Here is a 24,736-nt window from a genome sequence, read left to right as displayed (position 1 = left end):
TTTTTCTCACTTAAAGTAGCTGCAATAATTCTAAATGTTATAATATGTTGTATCTTAACACATTTTTGTGACATTACTGAAACAAATTGAACCCAGGTTTCGTGAGACAGAAACAAACGAGGGGAGAGGGACGTGTGTGTAGTGGGGTAGACGAACGAATGGTTGGTTGATCGACATATAAAGTAGTCAGTGCTTTTTTGCCCACCGGTTGGTTTTGTAGGAGGGTTGGCGCCCCCCTTTCCCAGACCCACTAGTGTAAGCAGAGGCTATGTTTGAAGCGAAAGGGAGAGAACGCAGATTAGACAAAACAGTACACAGCAGCAGTGAATGAGTGTGAGTGTGTGTATAAGAGATAAAGGCAGAGAAAGATTATCAGTAGATGTGCAGTAAGATTTGTCCTTCTAGGTGGTGACACACAGCCATACATTTTATGATTTGCCATGATTTCAGTACGTGTGTGTGTACAATATGAGTCTATTTAATGTACCTGGAGGTGGCAGCTCCAGTTTAGACCGTCTGAGCTCAGACATTGAGTTTTGAAGTTGCTCTATAACAAAGTCGTCCTCAAAAAAGAAATCGTTTGACAGAGTCACCTGTAGAAACTTCACCAGCTCCTCCATAGACAACTTCAAGAGTGTTTCTAACACAAAAACACAGACAGAACACTTTACACACAAGAGGTTACAACATGTTCAAAGTCTTTAAAGCCAAATCAGGCCAAAATGTTTGATTGGAGTTCTAGAAAGCGGGAGTTTCTTTTGTAGAAAAGTTTGCTACTAAAACCAATTTCAAATATATCGTAAAAATTATTATTATTATTATTATTATTATTATTACATACAAAATGCATTATGGAATCCCTGAGCTCTGAAAATCTCACTTTGCTGTTTGACAAAGTGTCTTTTATTGACTGCATGGTAGTTTTGGTGTAAAAAATAATATTAATGACAAAACAGAAATCTGTAAAGTAAAAAAAAACAAAAAACAAAATCAAAATAAAAGTACTGTCTACTTATTTCACAGTTTTGTATTGTAATTTACCAAGACAATATATATTTTATGCTACTAAAAATATCAACGCAAGTCACTTTGTCAGAGGACAGATCAAGTACCTATAATGCAATTTGAAAGCATAAAAATATTGAAAACACTCATAAATCCCAACTTTTGTTTTACAGTGTACAGATATAATGTACATTTCTGAATATATCAGAGCCTTAAAAGGATAGTTCCCCCCAAAAAATAATAAAAAATGCCAATCTTCCACTTATTCCAAAATTCTTTATGCTCCTTTCTTCTGATGAACACAAACAATCAGAGCAATGTTGAAAAAGCAGCCATTGACTTTCATAGTTTATTTTGGTTCCTTCTTTTTTTTAACCATTCTTCAGAATATCTTGTTATGTGTTCAACAGTAGACAAAAAAAATACAGATTTTTTTTTTTTACTTTGAGTTTTAACAGTTGAGTGTGAGTAAATGATTTGTTTGTTAGTTTTTGGGTGAACTATGTATTTAAGAAGACCATTTCACTCACTGATTATAGCTATTTATAATTATTACATTCTACTTTGCACAGATCAATTATTTTATTCTGCTTAAAAATAATACATATTTGAATAGACTTTAGACATATTTTGAGAACATTTAACTTACATCTGGGAATAATGTTACCTATAAAACCAAACATACACAACACACACACAGTCATTACTTTTGTGAAGTTTCAGGATGGTGTAGGACATTGCAGTGAGGACTCGCTCTCCTTCCAGAATATAAATGTCCCATATTCTCAATGTCAGCGTGAACGGAGTCTATTCAAAACATGCACATAAATCAATAAGACGACATATTGGACAAAAAAAAAATAGAACATCATGATTTACAATAATAATAATTATACTAATCATCATTACCATCATAACAATAATAATAACAACAACAACAATAATAATAATATGCTGCGATTTACTAAAATTGTGTATTAAGAGTTCATACCCGGTCCAAGAAACACTGAAAGAACCATTTCATAGTGTATAAGCTGGTGTAGACCTCCTGGTTATCCTGCAGAGGGCAGCAAAGAACAGTTACTGTACAGGCATGGCAAAAATCACACAATGCATTCATTCTATATAACACTCTATTCACCATAAATAAAACATGAGATTACATTAAGGGTGTCCCAAAGAGTAAAATGTTAAAAACTATTAAAGCCCTCAGAATTGTGGATGCACGCTCTATTCTCTTTGCACTTGTCTTCAAAACTAAAAACATGATATTTATTTTGTGTATGTGTATATGTATGCATGCATGTACAATTTGTGCAGTTTACAGATGCAAGTACTACTGTGTGAGTAAATATATGTCTGTGCATGTATGCATTTCTCTGAGTATATAGTTGTTGTTTATTGTTTATTTGTTTATCAGTTTTTTTTTATATTGTAGCTGATATTAATGTTGTTTCTTAATATTTGTTTGTTTGTGAAGCGCTTTAAGTTGCATGCAGGAAAAGTGCTATACAAATAAGAATAGATTAATAGCACATTAAAAACTAAATGGATCAAATAAAACATTCAAAAAGCTGTGTCTCACGGAAAATACCAGTTGATGGGCGCTGCGAGAGCTGCTGTTAAAAAATCTCAAATGCAGTCAAATGCATATTTATATTTTTGCAAAAGATTCAAACATATTGGAACTGATAAGAGAACATTCTACGTTATCATTTTTATTTTGACTATATTGCAAAACCTAAAATTATCTGTGTAGGACTGTCACAATAATCAATATATCAACTTATCGCACAACACATGGACATGATCTCAATCATTTTTGGTGATGCAATAAATATCGCCCATACATAAAAAACAATTCTAGCAACACTTTAGCTGATTGTGCAACATCTCTATCTCTATTGGAGGTGTCAGTGTCAGTATGGTTAGAAGCACTATAGTATTTACTATAAATCATTCGAGTATATTTTCAATTGGGTGTATGACGACTGAAAACAGATCTGGTAGCAGTTAACAACTATTATTATTTATTCTGATTTCAATGCCTAATTATTCAGTTGTTAAAATGACTAGAAATAAATGAATTATTCTTTAGAATAAAATATTATTTGTTCTTTGGACGAGTGTACTTGCATTGTGATGCTATTATATCATCATTCTGGCATTATATAATGAGTGGGCATAGGACGGTTTTCAAGGTATACTGAGGTTTGGAAAAGTCGAGGTTTTAAAACCGTAAAAAATTTCTGCTAACATATATGCTAAGGTATGCGTGCACAACAGTATCTCCAGCAGAGATGATATCCTAAGACGCCATTTTAAATTGTAAAGAAATCTGTTTAATCTGTTAATATTTTAATGTTTCTCAAGATAAAATTGATTGTGTTCAAATGGGAAAGAAGTGTTTTTTTTTACCCTAACATTTAAAAAATATATTTTAGAGCAGTAATCACAATACTGCCCTACCGTGATATTTTTATCCAATGTTATCATACCGTCAGAATCTTATACCGGCACATGCCTAATAATGAGTGACATAAAATGGTCTTAAAATTACAATATTATCGTTTATCGCAATATATTTTGGTGCAATATATCATACAACTAAAAATAGATATCGTGACAGGCCTAATAAAATGTAAATTTGTGTCGTTCTGCTGTTTATGAATGAGCAGGAGCAAAGAAAAGGTGGTGTTTAGTTTGATCTCAAATTACAAACAAAAACCAGCACTGAGCCGCTCAGCCACACGTTCAAAACAGTTAGCATTTTCTATTAAGTTGTAGTATTTACTATAAATGACTATAGTATTCAGTTTTTCCATGTGCACAATATTTTATCTGCATCTTGACATTTTCATACAGAGATTGTAATATGCCAAAATTTGTTTAAAAATAACAGATGCTGTTGACTTACTGGACAATTATATAGTACATGTTTAAGTCATCAAGGATATTGTAACTTTTGCACATTTTTGAACAAAACTTACCGTGAAAAGCACTTTACAAGTAAGCTTGAATTGAATTGCACTGAATAACATATCTCATAAACATAAATGACATCTTTTTCACACTGTATATACTGCAAAAACAGAGCAAGCACTATGATTGGATGTTCTATGGAACAAAGCCATATGTTCACAAACACCCATCAATGAGTAAAGCTTATCCCTCTTTTATGATCAAAGACTGACTCTCTCTCACGCACAAATAATTCATTCATTCATCTCTTTATTTATTAATAATCGGCTTTTATTAATTACTCTGCCCTTTAATGAATCCCAGGATGGCATTTCTTTGTGAATTCTCTACAACATTGAGTGCTCTGAGTAGGCCAGATGCTCAGATGCATTTCACTAAAATCAATATTGCAAACATCCGATGGGATGATTTTTAGACTTTGGAATATGTTAATTTTGAATAATCAGGACAAAATTAACAGTTTTAAATGTAAGTATGTGTTTCGGGAACATAACTAGACCATGCAACCTACAGTTTTAAGAGGTAAAGTGGCCTAGAATTGAGTTCTAGTGTAGTATAATGTGTGATGTGATGTTCTGGAGTTGTTTTGTGTCTTACTAGATGTTGTTTGAGTTTAGGCATCATCTTCTGCAGGATACGGTCATGATGCTCCTGGAAGCGCATAAGTTTAGGGAACCCTGGTACAAAGAAACCTAGAAAGACACAACTACGTATTTTACATTTGAAACAACTATTGATAATACAGTGCATGCTTATAATATATACAACTGAAAAAATAAACGTGTTGTAGCTAGAGATGTAGCCAATTTTGGGTGTTAAACAAAACGGCCATTTTTGGTGGATAATTTAAGAGCAGTCGTCAATTTATTTTTTTCCTGTTAATAAAATGTTAATTTTTTATTTATTGTGTTACTTTCTACAATCAGTTTAATTTATATTTTTGAATTAAATGTAAAACTCCTACAAAATGATGTTAATTCATAAAAAAACTAAGAATTATTATGAAAACAGTTTCAGTTTTCAGTCAAGTGCATTCAGAAATTTCAGTTTTGGCCCAGAATTTTAATTTCGGTTCATTTGTAGTTGTAGATTAATGGTTCTCCACTAATTTTATGCCACGAGATACAGTTTTTACAGCAAGAATACCAAATATGATCATAGAAACTAAACTAAAATGTATAGAGTTTAATACTTGAACTTGAACATTTGAACTTGTTCACACCATAAATATACATTACTACTAGTATTTTAGTGAATTAAATGTTTTTTTTTAATCTTATGACTTAATAACAGTTGATAGTGACTGTTCCAAGGTGAATAAAAGTTTATACCGTGCATGGTGTGTCTCTGTCCAGACAGCAGTTTAACTAGCGCCCAGAAAGCATCTTCCTCATTCATATAGATGAGTAACAGCGCAGTGATCTGACTCATGCCCTGACAATAGCCCACCTCCTACACACACACGCACACGCACACGCACACGCACACGCACACGCACACGCACACACACACACACACACACGCACACACACACACACACACACACACACAAACAATAAAAGACAGAATTCATAGTGTGCGTCTTCCTCCACACATAAATGAACTGTGCATTCATCCTCAAACATGACTGATGACGTCGTTCGACTCAGTACTGGGATGTAAAGTGAAGCTCTTTAAAGTGCGTTTGACTCACCGTGTTGTACACAGAGTAAGCTGTGAGAACATGAAACAGATCCTGCTGTCTGAAACACACAGAACACACAAAACATCATATACACACCCTCCATTCTGATTATCATGTGCCAACAACTAATTGAAAAAAAAAAACAGATGAAGAGGGCTAACAAACAACTAAATGACATAAGCCTTTAACTAGTCATGGATATTCATGAGTAAACATTGCCCTTTCCCATTCTCCATATATTCCTCAATACACACAGTATCTTGTGAACATTTGAGAACAAACTACTTAATTGCCCGTTTGGTGTGAACCCAGCATAAAAGTTGGCCTTAGCATGTATCACAGTCCGTTTTTGCATTTTCATGTGGACAGAGATTTTGTTTCAAAAAGAACGCCAGGAAAATAAAAAATACACAAGTATGGGTAGACATGGCCTCAGTGTCCTGAAGATTACACAGAGGAATGAAGACTGCAGCAACTGTCATTAAGTTAGTATGGTTACTACTAGGGGTGGTCGATACAGCAAAAAATAAAAAATAAATCCCAACATAATGTTTCATATCATTCTGTATCGATAATTATTGAATATTTTTTAACAATACATTTAGGAATATTAAGATTTTTTATTTTTTTATTTAACCACTTTATAATAATTTATCAACATTACAAAGGCAAATAGTTATAATAGTCAAAAACAAACAAACAAAAATAAATCTTATCTCTTATGTCATAATAAAATAAACATGTCAAAGTGTCAAAGAGACTCTTAAGCTTGGTAAATAAAATGTTATAAAGTTTGTGCAATGATAAAGTGTAAACGCTGAACAATCAAAGCAAACTTTAAGGTAGATCAACATCTGTAAGATGTCAAGAACATTAACAATAATACAGTAAACCTTAAACTCTGTAAACAAAACACATTAAAATAATCAAATATGAGTTTCCAAGTAAAATGAACTAACCATCATTATTCAAATACATATTGAACATTACAAATTGTGAAGTTAAATAACTACATTACCCCTAAGCTAAAAAATCTTTCAGATGGGGTGCTAGTGGCTTGGATGCACAAGAAAAGAAACCAAAAAGCCACTCTGTTGACAAACCCACTAACCCTCTCTTTCTGTCTCTTTCGCTCTCTCTCTCTCTCTCTCTCTCTCTCTTAACAGTTCAGTGCTTTTTGAGTGTAATTTGCACATCCTGCTGGTGACACTGAAGCAGACACATCTTACATTATTTAGGCTAACGAATAATCAATTAATTGATCATCACTTTAAACGACCATCGATCGTGGCATTTTGTGGAAAGTGACGTCCCTTGTCATGGATCATTTAGTTCTAGTACATTTTTGCATATGCTGCTCTTTACCGCTCTCATTGTTTCACTTTTTTCTTCAGATTTATGGATGTCTAAAGCCCAGGCTGTGCGAATGATCTGACCCTTTCAAATCTCCACAGGTAAATGTCACATCGGTCAATATGCGCGCTTTTTGGCCAGTCACAATTCAATACAGCAATAACTGGCAGTGAAGTGATGGGCTGTGGGCGTCTCTCAGTCGCTCCATTGCCTTCTCAACTTTCCCATTTCACACGCTGCTTAAATGTAGCAGCTTTATGGCCATGAGAAATGGAAGCATCTCCGAGGAGAAATAAAAAATGTATTTTACACAGACACAGATTAAAGCCCTACATAAAACAAGTCTACGCTGGCTTTTCTGAAAGAGAGCATGCTGGCAGACCTCGGTGCATGCAGCGTTTGGAGTGAAATGATAGAATTTTTGAAAGAATCATTTAGAAAAAAAATCGTTAAGAGTAACTTATTAGGGTAATGTAATCAACTCATTGAATAATGTAAAAATTAATTGTTAATACAAAAAAATAATAGATGAATTAATAAATGAATGAATGGTTGGGATACCTATCAACAAAATCAATTTAATATAAGGACTAAAAATGTGATGATGACAAGAAAAAGGAGTTTGCATGTTCTCCCCGTGTTTGCGTGGGTTTTCTTCCGGGTACTCCGGTTTCCCCCACAAGTCCAAAGACATGTGATACAGGTGAATTGGGTAGGCTAAATTGACCGTGGTGTATAAGTGACAGCTGGAAGGGCATCCGCTGCGTAAAACATTGGATGAATAAGTTGGTGGTTCATTTCGCTGTGGCAACCCCAGATTAATAAAGGGACTAAGCCGAAAAGAAAATGAATGAATGAATAATAGAACAATTTCATGCAAATGTCAACTTTGCCATAAAAAAATTTGGTTTTCGCCAAAATATCGAAACCGTTACTGCGTTTTTTGTGTAAGCAAGTATTTTCCAGCGCTTTAAAAAAAAAAAACTTAAAACTGTCTCTGTTAATGTTTACCGAAATCACACAATTGTCACATCCATAACGGAGAGATGTCACATCCATAATGGAGCTTTTTCCCCATAAATGCAAAAAATATCAAATAAAATAAAATCAATCATATTTGTTCAATGGAGAGCCAACTCCTATCCTTTTGATAAACATTGTTTGTTTTGGGTTGTGCAGTTACATTCACAGAATTTCTACAAAGTATGTTGTATACTGTAAACTTGCTAACTTTTTTTTAACTCTGTGGTGAGATGTTTTGGAGAATATAAACAGATGTTTCAATTTAATGTTAACATTTACTTTCTTTTTACTGCAAACTTTTTACTTTTTGATTTTACTGCAAATGTCACATCCAGAATGCTGGAATAGCTCAATGATAATAATAATAATAATAATAATAATAATAATAATAATAATACAATATATCAATATAAAAAAAGAAATATTTAAAATAAAAAAGAGATTAAAAATCATTTTAATTTAGCTTAATAATTAATGCAATTCCTACATTAATCGGATGAATGCTTGAATGATTACAAAAATAAAGTATGTTTAAATATAAATATTTAAAAATATAAAAGCAATTCCATAAATTTTTAAATACCTGATGCATATGAATATATTTGCATACTTGAACAACAACAACAACATTTCTCCCAAATAAAATTGCCTACTAAACATTTGTGCATTACGATATAAAATAAATTATTAATAAGAGTTTAGACTTAAAATTTAGCCAAAAATGTCCTTTTTCCTGAATCTCTATCTTAAAAAAAACTTATTTGACAAAAAAACAAACAAACAAACACACAAAAAGAATGTCTATCTTGCTTATAGTTGCTTAAACTTATATCTAGTGATCAAGCCTTAGCAGTCTGCTTGAATAGGGGGAAAATGAACTCTATAGCAGGGAGCTTAAGCAGTACATGCCAAGGGCCCTATATGAGGCACTAGCGTCAGATTATGCAATGTTTTAAGGACCCCGGAGGACCAGTGGTCATGATATATTCACAGAGTGGCCAAGGGGCCCTAGAGCTCATGTGGTATTGCACATCATGGCCCGAGATATTAAAAAGATAGTTCACCCAAAACTGAAAATCCATTTACTCTCCTTACTTCTTACAAACCTGCTTCAGTTTCTTTCTTCTGTTGAACATAAAATTAGATATTTTGAAAAATGTTGGAGCTCATTGACATCCATAGTAATGTTTTTTTCTACTATGGAAGTCAATGGTTACCGGTTTCCAACATTCTTCAAAATATCTTTTTTGTGCTCAAAAGAAAAAAACGAAAAAACAGAAGCTCATAAATGTTTGGCATCACTCAAATGTGAGTAAATGTTAAGCAAATGTTATTTTTGGTTTATGAAATATAAATCTTTGGAAGCCCCCTGTATAGTTGTGTGTTGCTTCTTTGTTGGTGTGTAGTTGGATGCTCACTTGACATCATAGCGGTGCATGAACATGATGTGATTTCTGTACGTCCGATTCACATCCAGATCAATCTGACGGACATCTGGAGACAAACCCCTCGCTCTGATCTTCAGCTTCTGCAGAGAGAAAAAGAGAGAGAGAGAGTGCATTGAGTTCATCTTAAATATTAATAACTAGCACTGAATATGTAACTCGCTATGGAGGAGGAAACTCGGTTTGCATGGAAAATGAACAAAAACATGTCTTGAGTGTTCAAAAGAATGAAAGAAAACATTACTTGCAATAAAATATTTGGATACCAGATTGAATTTAAAGAATGCTTGCAAATAAAATAAAATAAAATAATTCATTAAAAATTACACTATAATTCATGTCATGAAACCAAAATACTATCTGTATGGGTAATTGTTTTTTAAATCATTAAATTAATTCATATAAATAAATAAATAAATAAATAAATAAATAAATAAATAAATAATTTAATTATATAAAACTTTATATTGTATATTACTGTATATTACTACATTATATAAAATTTGTGCTGGGCAAAGATAAAATATATATATTCTTTTACATAATATATTTAAGTCCACTGTGTATATTTATTTTGTATATATAAATACACACATGCATGCATTTATTTGAGAAAATATGTATATATGATACAAATAAAAAAAAGTTTTGGTTTTATGTATGTGTTTCTACCACATATACAGAATAAATATATAAAATACACACACATACAGTTGAAGTCAGAATTATTAGCCCCATGAATTATTAGCCCCTGTTTACTCATTTCTAATAACTGATTTATTTTATCTTTGCCGTGATGACAATAAATAATTTTTTACTAGATATTTTTAGGGCACTTCTATACAGCTTAAAGTGATATTTAACGGCTTAACTAGGTTAATTAGGTTAACTAGGCAGGTTAGGGTAATTAGGCAAGTTATTGTATAACGATGGTTTGTTCTGTAGACTACCAAAAAAAAAAATTTGATTAAAGGGGCTAATAATATTGACCTTTAAAATGGTTAATGAAAAATTAAAAACTGCTTTTATTCTAGCCGAAATAAAACAAATATGACTTTCTCCAGAAGAAAAAATATTATCAGACATACTGTGAAAATGTCCTTGCTCTTGCTCTGTTAAACAAAATTTGGGAAATATTTTAAAAAATAAATAAAATTCAAAGGGGGGCTAATAATTCTGACTTAAACTGTATCTTATGTCAAAACAACATTTTATTTTGCCTAAATAAAATATTTTTTATACCTGAATGTATTATTAAGTAAGATTTAACAATAAAAATAATATAAAATTTTAAAGAAACAAAAAAGGTTTCTAACTGCATTAAAATGCCCCAATAATTAATTTCTGAAAACAAAAAGACTACATGTATGAGTATGATTTTTTTAACTGTAATTTAAATAATTTCAAATCTTACAACAAACGAAACAGGACTGGTGCTGCTAAAGACACCTGTTAGCAAAAGTGTAAAAAAAACAACTATATATATATAAAAATATATATAATTTATATATATATATATATATATATATATATATATATATATATATATATATATATATATATATATATATATATATATATATATATATATATATATATATATATATATATATATATATATATATATATTTATTTATTTATTTGTACATACATACATACAATTGAAGTCAGAATTATTAGCCCCCCTTTGAATTTTTTTCTTTTTTAAATATTTCCCAAATGATGTTTAACAGAACAAGGAAATTTGCACAGTATGTCTGATAACATTTTTCTGATAATATTATTTGTTTTATTTCGGCTAGAATAAAAGACGTTTTTAATATAAAAAAAAAAAAATTAAGGTCAAAATTATTAGCCCCTTTAAGCTATTTTTTTTGATAGTCTACAGAACAAACCATCATTATACAATAACTTGCCTAATTACCCTAACCCCCTAGTTAACCTGATTAACCTAGTTAAGCCTTTAAATGTCACTTTAAGCTGTATAGAAGTGTCTTGAAAATTATCTAGTCAAATATTATTTACTGTCATCATGGCAAAGATTAAATAAATCAGTTATTAGAAATGAGTTATTAAAACTATTATGTTTAGAAATGTGATGAAAAAAATCTTCTCTTTAAACAGAAATTGGGGGAAAAAATAAACAGGGGGGTTAATAATTCTAACTTCAACTGCATGTATATATATATATATATATATATATATATATATATATATATATATATATATATATATATATATATATATATATATATACACAAATATAATTCTATGATGATGTGTAACTTTTCTTTTTAAACTAAAGCAAAAGTTTTAATTACCATTACTGAAAATCCCCATAAATCGTGAGATAGCATTTTTGTGAATACCACACACCCAAACACTGAATTACAGGCCACAAACGAATAAAACAACACCCCAAGAGCCCACAGCTTGATTTCTGCCACACTCACAAAGAAAATACAGTCTGCAAATCATGTTTGGAGTCCAGCTGATGCTGCAGGGCTTCAGTGCCGCTGCTATTGTCCATCTGGAGTGATTTTCCCTCTGCGGTGTGTGTGTGTCAAACCACATAAGTGTTACATTGCAAACCTCAGGGGCTGGTTATTTTAGAAAGCCATATTTAAGAGCTTGTGATCGCTTTTCTCTCACACACACACACACACACATATATATATAAATACCGATACACACAGATGACACACATCACACAGACACCCACATTCACACACAAACACACACACATATGCACACACAGACAGACAGACAGACAGACAATAAGACAAACAGACAGACAGACAGAAAGATGGACAAAGGGACAGACGGATAGACAGACACACAAACACACTTCTGTGGACTAAAGTGTCTGTTAAGGAAGCGTGGCTGTGCTGTGATGGAGAAAGTGTGTGTTCACCTCATAGAAGTCCTTCTTCTCCTCCTTGATTTTGGGGATGTCGAGCAGCAAACACCACACCTGTCCTCTGAGCTGCAGCGGGATTCCCTTGTAGATCCTCCGCACCAGCTGCACACAATAAACAACAACTCAATCAGTTCACAGATGACTTTGTTCCTTAATCTTGGCTACCTATACCGAATCTGCACACTTTCCACATTTACTGTGCTGATTTGAGATCATTTTAGTCCTGAATGAATTTAATTATGGTGAAATATGTTCAGCTCAACTGACAGTGTTACCACAACAAAACAAAATGAATGAATTAAATAATAAATAGTGTGTGTTTGTTGTATATGTACCCACGCATTGAACACAGGGGTAATGGATCGCATCAGTGTCTCTGACAGGTAATTGTGCAGCCAGTAAAGATTAAACTCCCATCAGAGGCCAGATTAAACGCTCCAAAGCAAAACGCTGAAACCACAAAAGCCGATGGCTGGTGTGAATCGTCTCGCAGGCACAATTAAACTCACAGAAAAAGAGAGAGAGAGAGAGAGAGAGAGAGAGAGAGAGAGAGAGATACAACTCCAGAGGGTGCAGAGGTCAATGAGAGGAATGAACACTCTTCCATTTCCTGCACTCATCTGTTCACATTATTGCCGCTAAGAGATTTCCTCAACCCTAAGTGTGTGTGGTGTCAGTATTCATCATGTCTCGGGGACCAAATATCCCCTAAAATAAAGAAATACCATTCATTGTCACCTTGTGGAGACTTTTTTTTTGAGTCCATAAGGAAAAAGTTCAGAAATCACAGAATGAAGTATTTTAAAAATGCAAAACTGCTGAATGTTTTCTGTGAGTGTTTGATTTTAAGGGTAGGAGGAAGGAATACATACTCCGTAGAGTATAAGATCATTATATTTACTGTATGGGAAATCCCCATTAAACATTAAAACCCAATGTTTGTGTGTACACGTTTTGTAATATTTCAGGACAGTAACGTGTATAATAACTAGGGATGGGTACCAGAACTAATATAACTATAATTTAATGGTGTTAAATTATAATAGATCGAAGTATCAATGACGTTACCGGTTCAACTATCGCTACTGGAGAATTATTGCTAAATAAACATTACTTACATTATAGTATAATATTAATAATGGTATAATATTAATTTGTTTAATAAACACACATATTCGGTTACATTGAAAATAGTAGTTTCTTCTGCAGTGGCCTAAAAAGATTTGGTCATTAAAAATGTTTTTACACTACTGTATTTACAAAAAGATGAATAATAATAAACTATTCTTATCAAGAAATGATAAAAAATGCTAAGTTGTACATTGCAAAAAGCTCCAAAACGGCATTACTTTTAACCCCAAGCATCTCATCTTTTAATCCCGAGTTATCTCATTTATGTGAATGTGTTAATGATAAATCATAAACATTAGCCACAGCTGATTGTTTAACTGCATTTCACAACTCAAAGAGGGTATTTTCAACTGCAGGGAGCACAATAAGCCTGGAAAGATCCCGACTTCTGCCAGAAAAAGCAAACATGTTGATTTTCTCTAGAAGAATGGTTAAAAACTGAGAGTCATTTGCAGCCTACCTCCATGCTCCAACTGTGTTGTACATTCTTTTACAGAATTAGTTTTTTTTATTCATTTGTTTTACAATTATTGGTTTTGTTTTATTTTAAGTAAAAAAAAAAAGCAACAATACAATGAAATGTTGTTAATTCTGTTCAATGTTTTTGTTTTTCATTATATAACAATAACAACAACAACAAAAAAACACTAAAAAAAGTACAGATAAGTGTACCGTTAAAGTAACGAACCGATAAGTGGTATCGACAAAAGTAGTAATACGGGTAAAACCTTAACGATACCCATCCATAATAGTGACTTGGGCATTGACACAGGTGGCATGATACAGGTATTACATGAAGGTGGTGAATTATGATGACATTGCTGATGTCCTTATTTCTCAAAACGCAAAATGAGAAGTTTTTCTAGAGTCATTCACCATAATTTTGTGGCTCAAAAGTATCGGTTCAAGCTGTTCAGTACTGTTTTAAAAGTATAGATTTAGCACCGGTATCGGTGCAATATACTGGGAAAATACAATTATTATAATTTACAGAATGCAGTTTTTTAGTTTTTTTCTAACTGCACACAGTTTCCTTTGAGGGTTAGGGTAGTGCAATAGAAAATACAGTTTGTAAAGTATAAAAACAATGCAAACCTATGTAATGTCCCCACAATTCACAAAAACAAACCTATATGTGTGTGTGTGTACTAATGGCTGTTGAGAAGTTAACTAATAATAATGATAACAATGACATTAATAATCTTCATGAGGCTCTAGGGAAGCTGATTTTTGTTCCACAGCTATAAACTCAATGACAGTGTGCTTGTGTGTGTGTGAATGTGTGTGTGTTTCATATGGTAATCTGGGCAAAATGAGCTGATTAAGACTGTTTGTTTGTTTGAATAAAACGAGACGTTACAAATGGGCAGGTGTCTGTGTGTGTTTGCTTGCGTGTTAAAGTGTGTTTGTCGACGGGGGATTGGCTTTGTAATTACGGATGTGAAAGAAGTCGATGACTCCATCTGTTGTACAAAAACACTTTAACAAGATGTCTTTGAAGCGAGCGTGCAGAACGGCAAAATTACAAACAAACGCACACATACAGGGTCAATACTACAACTATTTGAGGAAGGTGGAGAATGTTTTTTTTTTAACCAACTAAGATGAATGATGCATGTTTTACGAGAAAATATTAAAACAAAAAACCTTCAGTTTTTTTGTCATTTATACAATTTCCACTTTAAAATTTCATGTTTCAGCATGTTACCTGCCATCTGTTTGTAAATATTGATCCAATGTACTGCCATTTATAAATAAAACAGTTTCAGATAGTTAAAATGTCATTAAACATGTCAAATTGAACTGTATATTGCATGCGTGCTTCTCTTGTCCTGTATCCTCGTTAACCTGATCATCTTCACCTGTTCCTCGTCAGCTATGCTCTATTGTGTTCACTTCCCATTTTGTTGTTTGGTACTTAAATATGCTTCTGGTGTTTAATGTGCCAAAATCCCTGCTCTACTCAGGTTAAAGTCCTAAATCTTGGATTTCTGTTTAACTTTATACTTGATCTCTCCTTTTTTTTAAACTTTCAGTTTTTACTATAAACTAGTGGTGGGCGAAGTAAGGCTTTGTGAAATGCTGAAACAGTTGCAGCAAGTGTCGCGAGGCTTCGAAACATTTCCAAACCAATCTTTACAGTGATGCTTAGTGGTCATATATACACACACCTATATATATATATACACACACACACACACACACACACACACACACACACACACACACACACACACACACACACACACACACACACACACACACACACACACACACACACACACACACACACACACACACACATATATATATATATAAATGTTTTTTTTAAGATATATTTTGGGCTTTTTGCCTTTATTAAGTGGATAGGACAGAAATGAGACAGGAAGCAAAGTGGAAGAGAGAGAGAGGGGGTAGGGACGAGGAAATGTCCTCGAGCCGGGATTCGAACGCAGGACGCCCTGAAGTGCTACTCCACCCTATACTAAAAAATACTAAATACGCTGTCAGCCCAACAGCCTAGTGGTTACCGCACTGACAGCTTTGTGGTCATTTTTAGTATTGCTATAAAAAATTTCAACAAAGAAAAGTAAATGTTTCTGACTGGCACGCAGACACTATATTGCGTACACATCCTGGGTGAAGCAACTACAGTCATTTAAAATGTTAAATACAAACATTAAGACACAATTTCTGAATGCTTGTACAAGCTGGGATTGGAACTTGGGTGACTCAGCACAGTTACACTATGCCCGCGCGCAATTCACTAGGCTACGTGAGATAGTAATTTTGTTTACGACACTGTCAATCAATCGCAGATTCGCTAGGTCTCAGAATGTATGTGAAATTACCAATACTTTAAAATGCTTTAGTCATGTTACATGGGTGTTTCAAAACATCTGTGGTTCAGGATCTCGACCCGGTGTCGAAATGTCAATTTTGTGTCAGCCATCCCTACTTTTTACTATAAATCTGTTCTTGTAACATTGGTGTCTGAGTCTCTGCACCAGTTCTGGGTTCGTTTGTAAGGTTTGCACTCAATTTAAGTTCATTTAATTTTCCATTTAATTCAGTTGTTTACATTGTTAATTATTATTATTCATTTTACCTTTTACCATCCAGCAAAAATATCTTGCCGTTTTATATCATTTTAATTTACTAGTTTGTAATCTATTATTTTATTTCTTATTTAAATTAATTTTATTTCATTAAATTTATTTATTGACTATTTATTGATTGATTGTTTTTGAGTTACTCTAGTCTACTAAAGCTGTCTAATTCAGTCCTGCAGACTTCAGCTTCAACCCCAATTAAGCGCACCTGATCTAGCTAGTCGTGTCCTTCAGGCTTATTTGAAAATGACTTGGTATGTCTGTTGGAGAGTTGGAACTGAACACTGCTGCCCTCAAATCCTTTTTTTCACCCCTGCTCTAGTCGTTTTTCTTGTTTTTGCTTCTGTTGATGCTTCTCCTGTCTCATCTGTTGTATTGTACTCGTGTTCCTCTTGTAGTCCTTGAATCTTCCCTGCCCGCTGGTTACCTTTGTCTGCACACCAGACCCGTTCAGTACCTGCCAGTGGAGATCTTGAGGTCTCTGGTTCACTGTACTTTTCTCTTTATTGTCTACCTGGTATGTCCATTAAATATCCAGTGTTTGGGCCTGTTGTCACCTAAGGCAGTTTCGGCATTCTCCCTTAAACTTGTCTGTCTCCATTTACTGTGCTTTTTTTCTGCTTGAGTGTTTGTCAAACTGTTCTACGTTGCTTCAGCACTTTGTGTCTGGATTGTTTCTTTCACAGCTCTCGTCAAAATGTTTCTACTGTCATTTGTTCATGGTTCTCGGATGCAGGTCAACATCCAAGATTATGGATCCATATTCTATTAAATTGTTGGTACTTTCAAGCAGACAATTTATATAGTTGAAATCAATTCAGATGTTTAACTTTAAAGTGGCTAAACTTGAGGACCTTAACATTTTAGGATACACTACCTGACAAAAGTCTTGCAGGGCTCGAAATTGCAACCGTTTTGGTCGCATATGCGTCCGAAATTTTATCTATGCGACCTCAAAATATATGGGAGCATTTGTGCAAGTGCATAAAATTGATATCGTCCGACCAGTTTTCACAGCAAAATGTTCACAACATGCGCCAAATTAGGAGACATTCACGCATTAAGCATCTTTGCACCTAAAAACAGCAAACGCAGCGCTCAGGAATGGTTTTTAACAGTTGACATGTCTGCCCCGCTTGCCCCTGCCTGCCCCGCCTTCATGCTCTTCTTATTCCTATTCCTCTATCTTCTTCCTAAGAACAGAACGCGAATGGATTGGTTGATATCAGCTGTCAATCACTTAGTTCCAATGACAGGGAGCTACAGAGAGAATGAAAACAACACTGACACATTTATTTTTAGAAACCACCTAAAGTTACAAATAATGGCATATCCGATTAGTGATCATGTAATAAATGTCAATCCAGCATTTACACTTTTAGAAGAAAGGATAAAAGACTTCCAGTGGGTTAAAGTCCGCTGTGAAAATGACTAAAGCATTCACTGCTGGTGGGACGGAATTTTCAGGTAACCGTGTTTGCCACTGAATCTACATATTAAGCACGAGATGTTCTAACATTATTTAATCCTTCATTTAATCGTTACGATTGATTGATATATGTCAATATCATCTGTGCAATATCAGACACCACCCATGAGAACAGCACAGTCATTGTAAATTCAGTTCATCTTATTCACCTCAAGTGTTAATATATAATATAATATAGAATTAAATATATAATCTGTTAATATAAAACGTGTAGTAACGGTGCTCATAATTTTTGGTGGGTGTGACTAAACTTTGTCTGTTGCCCCTAAATTTTGATGTTAGGAGCACCGGTGCTACCAAGAATAAAGGTTAATTACGAGCTCTGTCTTGTCATCGATCCCAGTTGTAAGAGCAAAAAATAATAACTTGACTTCTAGTTGATCATTTGGAAAATTGGCAGATTTTTCCGATGAATCATCTGTTGAACTGCATCCCAATCATCACAAATCCTGCAGAAGACCTATTGGAACCCACATAAAGCCAAGATTCTCACAGAAATCAGTCAAGTTTGGTGAAGGAAAAATCATAGTTTTGGGGTTACATTCAGTATGGGGGCATACAAGAGATCTGCAGAGTGGATGGCATCATCAACAGCCTGAGGTATCAAGACATTTGTGCTGCCCATTACATTACAAACAACAGGAGAGGTTCAGTTCTTCAGCAGGCTAACACTCCTTCTCATACTTTAACCTCCACATCAAAGTTCCTGAAAGCAAAGAAGGTCAAGGTGCTCCAGGATTGGCCAGCCGAGTCACCAGACATGAACATTATTGAGCATGTCTGGAGTAAAATGGAGGAGGAAGCATTGAATATGAATCCAAAGTATCTTGATGAACTCTGAGAGTCCTGCAAGAACACTTTCTTTGCCATTCCAGATGACTTTATTAATAAGTGATTTGAGTCATTTCAGAGATGTATGGATGCAGTCCTCCAGGCTCTTGGGAGTCATACACAATTTTAATTCTTTTTCCACTGTAGCATGACTTTATATTCTATACTGTACATTATTTCTGTTAGGTGACAAGACAAGAAGCAAAGTCAGACCTTACTGTCCTAATTAAATAATTAAAAATCAAGGCATGATCATATTTTATTTAGGTAAAATAAATGTAATCTAGGGGCCTTTGCCTTTCATATAAGCCACTTCTGATACCAAATTATCAACTAGAAGTCAAGTTATTATATGCTTTTCCTAAAACTTGGATAGGCGATAATATCTTTGTCAGGTAGTGTAAATGGGAATTGTACAAATAACTACCTACAATACACAGTAAAAAATGCTGGGTTCCACACAATTCCTTCATGTTGTCCCAAAACAAATCGATTCATTTAATGTAATTGTTTTAACAAATTTAAGTAGATTGAACATAAAACAATTAGGTCGTCCCCCCAAAAAACAGCCAATTTCAAACAAGTAGTTTGAACAAGCAGCAAAAATAATTTGTTGAGTGTGTGATCGTTAAACAAAAAACACCTTTTAAATGCAAAAAAACGGTGTTTAAAACATTTTTAGATTTTTTTCCCAATTTAAAAATTCTGAATGAATCCATCGGTTACAAACAATAGCAACTTACCATAATTAAAAAAAAAAGGTTTTGCATTAAAGAAATTAACAAAATTATGATTAACTAATTTTAATCAGGTTTTAGCTAAATTTAAGTTATATATTTTTTTTTTAATTTAAATTTTAAATAACTAAATTAACTTGATTTGATTTAACAAATAAATATAGCAGCTTTTTCTTTTAATATGTGAGCTTGATGGCTGAAGATCAGAAAGGACGTGAAACTGGACAGAATTATCTGGGATTCTTCATTTTGTTTCCTGAGTGAACAGCAATCCTGAATGCACCTTATTCTTTATTAGACAGAAGAAGAAGAACAGAACGAGTACTGACCCTCCACGTCTGAGCATGAGAAAATTGACCAAATCACTACAGAATTATTCCACTCTTGCCTTCATGCAAAATCTGGTGTTGCTAAGCATTTCTGATTCAGATTCAAATGTCTGTGCTGTCAGTAAATGAACTTTGAGGATGTTCATGCGGAAAGTATTAAATTAGACATTCAAATGTTCACAGCTTAACGTCCAGAATAAGAGAACATTTTATTATTATTTTTTTAAGTCTGGACATGTTGTGTGAGCTGTCTCATGAACACTGTGTGGCTTAGATACATGTTTTCACTAATTTCCAGACATTAACGAAACACCCTCCAAACAAGATTAATTGTATCTCAAACACCAACGAACACTGTTTTTTTTTTTTTTTCTAGAAAACATGATGATGTTCAATTGTTCAATTCAGTTTGAGTCTGAACATGTTTTAGCAGTGATTCACCTGATAGGCTACTGCATTCATAAACGTGTGATTGGGTATAAATCTAAATGTAATGCTGTGAACTGTGCATCATAATTCCTTTTTTATTTTAATTGACGCAATTTTATCAAACAGACAAACAGACAAGTCATTTAAACAAACAGACAAAATGCATAAAAAGTTTCTCATTCTTGGCCAAAAACATTAAGTGGTGTTTACACTAATGCAGTTTTATTTTAAACTGTTTAAGATTTGCTTTGGTTAGGTCAGGGATCTCCAGCATCTACAATCCCCAAAACTGAGCTTTTGATAACACTAAAGACAATGTGTTCATTTGGAAATGCTGGTGTTTTGTTTCAGTATAGACAGGCTAAAATACAGACTTTTGAAAAAAAGGCGTGGCTCTCCACAATCACCATTTGATTGAACTTCTGTGCTATTGCCTATCATTCCCTGATTTGTCAAGCCCTGATCATGTGACCATTAATTACACAAGCAGTACAAGGTAAAGTCTAGAAGACATACAGCTGCACATTACTCACATCAATATAGCATAATTTTTGTGACACTGTACAACAACTAATATTTTTTTTACATTACTGTGAGAGTTGGGTGTAGGGTTGGGGTGGAGAAAGGTGTTAATGAAATACAATTTAACAGGTAATTTAATAAATAATATCCTGTATAATTACTGGTTTTACATTACTTTAAAGGTTGGGGTAGGGGTAGATGCTATTAAAATACAATTTAATTGAAAGTTTCATGAATAAAATGAATAATACTCTGTATAGTTACTGTTTTTACAATACCGTGAGGGTTAGGGTAGGGGTAGATGGTAATAAAACCCAATTTAATGGAAAATTTCATGAATAATACTCTGTAAAATTACTGTTTTTACATTAGGGTTGGGGTGGGGGTATGTTTTAATAAAATACAATTTAATGGGTATTTTTATAAATAATATGAAGAATACTCTATAATGACTGTTTTACATTACTGTGAGGATTGGGGTAGTGTAAGACATTAATAAAACACAATTTAATGGGTAATTTAATAAATAATAACAATACTCTGTATAAATACTGTTTTACATTACTGTGAGGGTTGGGGTAGGGGAAGACATTAATCAAATATTATTTATTGGGTAATGTAATAAATAGTGTGAATAATAATCTGTATAATTACTGTTTTTACATTACTGAGAGGGTTAAGGTAGGGGAAGATGTCAATAAAAACTATTTAATGGGTAATTTAATAAATAATATGAATAATAATATGCATAATTATTGTTTTTACATTACTGTGAGATTTAAGGTGGGGGAGATGTTAATAATTTACAATTTAATGGGTAATTTAATAAATATGAATAATATTCCGTATAATTATTGTTTTTACATTACTGTGAGATTTAAGGTAGGGGAAGATGTTAATAATTTACAATTTAATTGTTAATTTAATAAATAATTTGAATAATATTCTGTATAATTATTGTTTTTACATTACTGTGAGATTTAAGGTGGGGGAAGATGTTAATAATTTACAATTTAATGGGTAATTTAATAAATATTATGAATAATATTCCGTATAATTATTGTTTTTACATCACTGTGAGGTTTAGGTGGGGGAAGATGTTAACAATATACAATTTAATGGGTAATTATATAATGTAAATAATACTCTGTATAATTACTGTGTTTACATTACTGAGAGGGTTAAGGTGGGGGAAGATGTCAATAAAAACAATTTAATGGGTAATTTAATAAATATTATGAATAATATTTCGTATAATTATTGTTTTTACATTACTGTGAGGCTTAAGGTAGGGGAAGATGTTAATAATATACAATTTAATAGGTAATTTATTAAATAATGTGAATTAATAAAATACAACTTAACAATAAATAAATAAATAATATTCTGTACAATAACTAGTTTTACTTACTGTGAGGGTTGGGGTAGTGGAAGACATTAATAAAATACAATTTAATGTTTTTACATTACTGTGTGGGTAGATTAGACTTTAATGAAATACAATTAACGGGTAATTTAAAAAATAATTTAAATAACTTCCAAATTATGCAAATGCCCAGTGAAAGCGAATGTTTACGTATCATACATTTTAGGCTGTATCATTTGGCTGGAGATTGTTTTTCTGAAACATTGTTTTTCAGTCTGGACGAGGAGCGTTTTTATTCTAAAATGCCATTTTAAAAAGAAAACACACTAGTGCAAACGCCACCTTGGTGCAGACACCATGTAAACAAACTAATTGTATTCGTAATAATTCATGATAATTAGTTCTACACAAAGCAATAAACTGCACCACTCTCATGCTACACCTTATTCACCATGAACATTTCTCATTTCACACACAGTTAGTGGACAGAAACATGACTGAACGAACTAACAGCTGCCTGAAGATGTTCAAACACAGAGACAGGGGTGGACAGATTTAGAACAGCTGAAGCAGGACAGTGGTTTTCTTAGGGGACCAGTTCAATGACGCCTGTTTCGCAGGACAAAGACAGCCGAAGGGAACTTCAGCCATTCACACACACAATATTAAAGAGTTTCTCCAAATCCTTCAGAGAGTTACCACGTGTTTATGAAGGACAAGTACCTTGTCGCTGTTCTTGTATTTCTCCCAGCTCTTCAACATTTTCAGCCATTTTGTCGTTCTCTCCACTTCCAGCTGCTTTTGCTGTGAAGACAAAATGCAAACACATGTCACAATCCAGTATAAAAAAGCACAAACATCACCCTAATGTTTAATCTAAGTGAAGTTTAATGAAAATGGATTCCAATGAGATTTAGAAAGTGATTAACAACCTCATTCAAATCCTAAAAGACGTTTCAGAGATTTTTTCTTTGAGTAATGGCATTGGAGAAAGCAATGTTTTCTCATTTACAGCTCATTATCACTTCATAACCTGACACTTTAAGTGCTTTTTGCCATGATGAATGTGTGATAAATAAAACTAAATTTAAATATGAATTTTTGCATTTACTTTTAAGCAAACTGATAACAAGAGGATTTTTGGTAGCTGTGGTTAAAATGAATAGCGCTTACTTTTATATTTTGTTTTCTAATCCAATAATAGTTGTATGAATTTTGATATTATGTATTTTGCAGTTGCACATGAGGAAATAAATAGTAAAAAAATCTATTGGGACATGGATATGGAAAATTACAACAAATTTAAATTGTGTGTAATTTAAATATATGTGTGGGGAAATCACAAGGAACAAAAAAGTAAAGGTCACAAAGACAACAGATAAATAAATAAATAAATAAATAAATAAATAAATAAATAAATAAATAAATAAATAAATAAATTATACAGCAACAATAATAAAAATAAATCAACAACAAAACAAAAGCACTAAAAGTGAAACAAAAGCCCAAACTTCAAGCACAAAGCAAACAAATCAAAAGGAACAACAAGAAAAGCAAACAAACACAAATGGACAGTTATAAAACATGAAAAAATACAAAAATAAAACAAAACAAAAGTGAAACAAATCAAGCAAAAAAAAAAAAAAATCTAATAAAAATCAAACAAAATATCAGAAACAGAAAGAAATCTATAAAAAGTCTATAACATTTGCTTTCATATATTTTTTCTAATACAATGACATGCATATGTACTTATTTATATTATGATTATGTGGTTGCACACAAAATATAACATAATATATAATCAAAAATTTATTAAAAATATAATAAAATAAAAAGGTATTGGGTGTTTGGATATCGAATATTACAAACAAACTTGATTCACGTGTAATCTAATATACATGACACAAGTAATCACATGTACATTCAAATGGTGCTTTATCTTCACATAACCTGCTGAATTAAGTTTTATTTATTTATTTTATTATGAATTAATTACAAAGGTTGAACGTCAAACAGTTTACAGTCATATAGGTCTGTGCGATACAACAAAAAATAAAAATCTCGATATTTTTACCTAAAGTTTGACTACTTCACAATTTCGATTTCTTTTTGTGTAACTACACTTTTTTTTAATTCTGACAACATGACTGAACATTTCTTTATTAGTAAGTTAACCAAAAATCATCTTTTTAAGGACATTAGCTTTTTAATTATTGCTACTGCTATTGGTGCAATAACAATTTATTAAAAATTTTTAAAATTAAAATTTTAAAATTACTCACGATTCCTCAATTTAAGAAAAATATATATTGTCTTAAAATGCTAATTTGAATTAATCTAAAAAAAATCTGAAAAAATCCCAGCCACTGTAATT

The 24,736-nt window shown here is 32.7% G+C and overlaps 1 protein-coding gene across 3 annotated transcripts in view; it reads right to left on the bottom strand.

Moving 5' to 3' along the window:
• usp6nl (USP6 N-terminal like) overlaps nucleotides 1-24,736 on the bottom strand; it is a 104,195-nt gene that overhangs the window by 7,599 nt on the left and 71,860 nt on the right. For all 3 annotated transcript variants that reach the window (XM_056455540.1, XM_056455538.1, XM_056455539.1), the window contains 9 exons: nucleotides 23,083-23,163; nucleotides 12,407-12,514; nucleotides 9,466-9,575; nucleotides 5,681-5,729; nucleotides 5,319-5,439; nucleotides 4,585-4,679; nucleotides 1,997-2,062; nucleotides 1,713-1,812; nucleotides 488-640 (listed from right to left, as the gene is read on the bottom strand). In XM_056455540.1, coding sequence (XP_056311515.1) covers nucleotides 488-640; nucleotides 1,713-1,812; nucleotides 1,997-2,062; nucleotides 4,585-4,679; nucleotides 5,319-5,439; nucleotides 5,681-5,729; nucleotides 9,466-9,575; nucleotides 12,407-12,514; nucleotides 23,083-23,163 — 883 coding nt within the window. The remainder of the gene's footprint in view (nucleotides 1-487; nucleotides 641-1,712; nucleotides 1,813-1,996; nucleotides 2,063-4,584; nucleotides 4,680-5,318; nucleotides 5,440-5,680; nucleotides 5,730-9,465; nucleotides 9,576-12,406; nucleotides 12,515-23,082; nucleotides 23,164-24,736) is intronic.

Source organism: Danio aesculapii, chromosome 4, assembly GCF_903798145.1.
Source record: "Danio aesculapii chromosome 4, fDanAes4.1, whole genome shotgun sequence".
NCBI lineage: Eukaryota > Metazoa > Chordata > Actinopteri > Cypriniformes > Danionidae > Danio > Danio aesculapii.
This window is presented reverse-complemented; position numbering and strand designations above follow the sequence as displayed.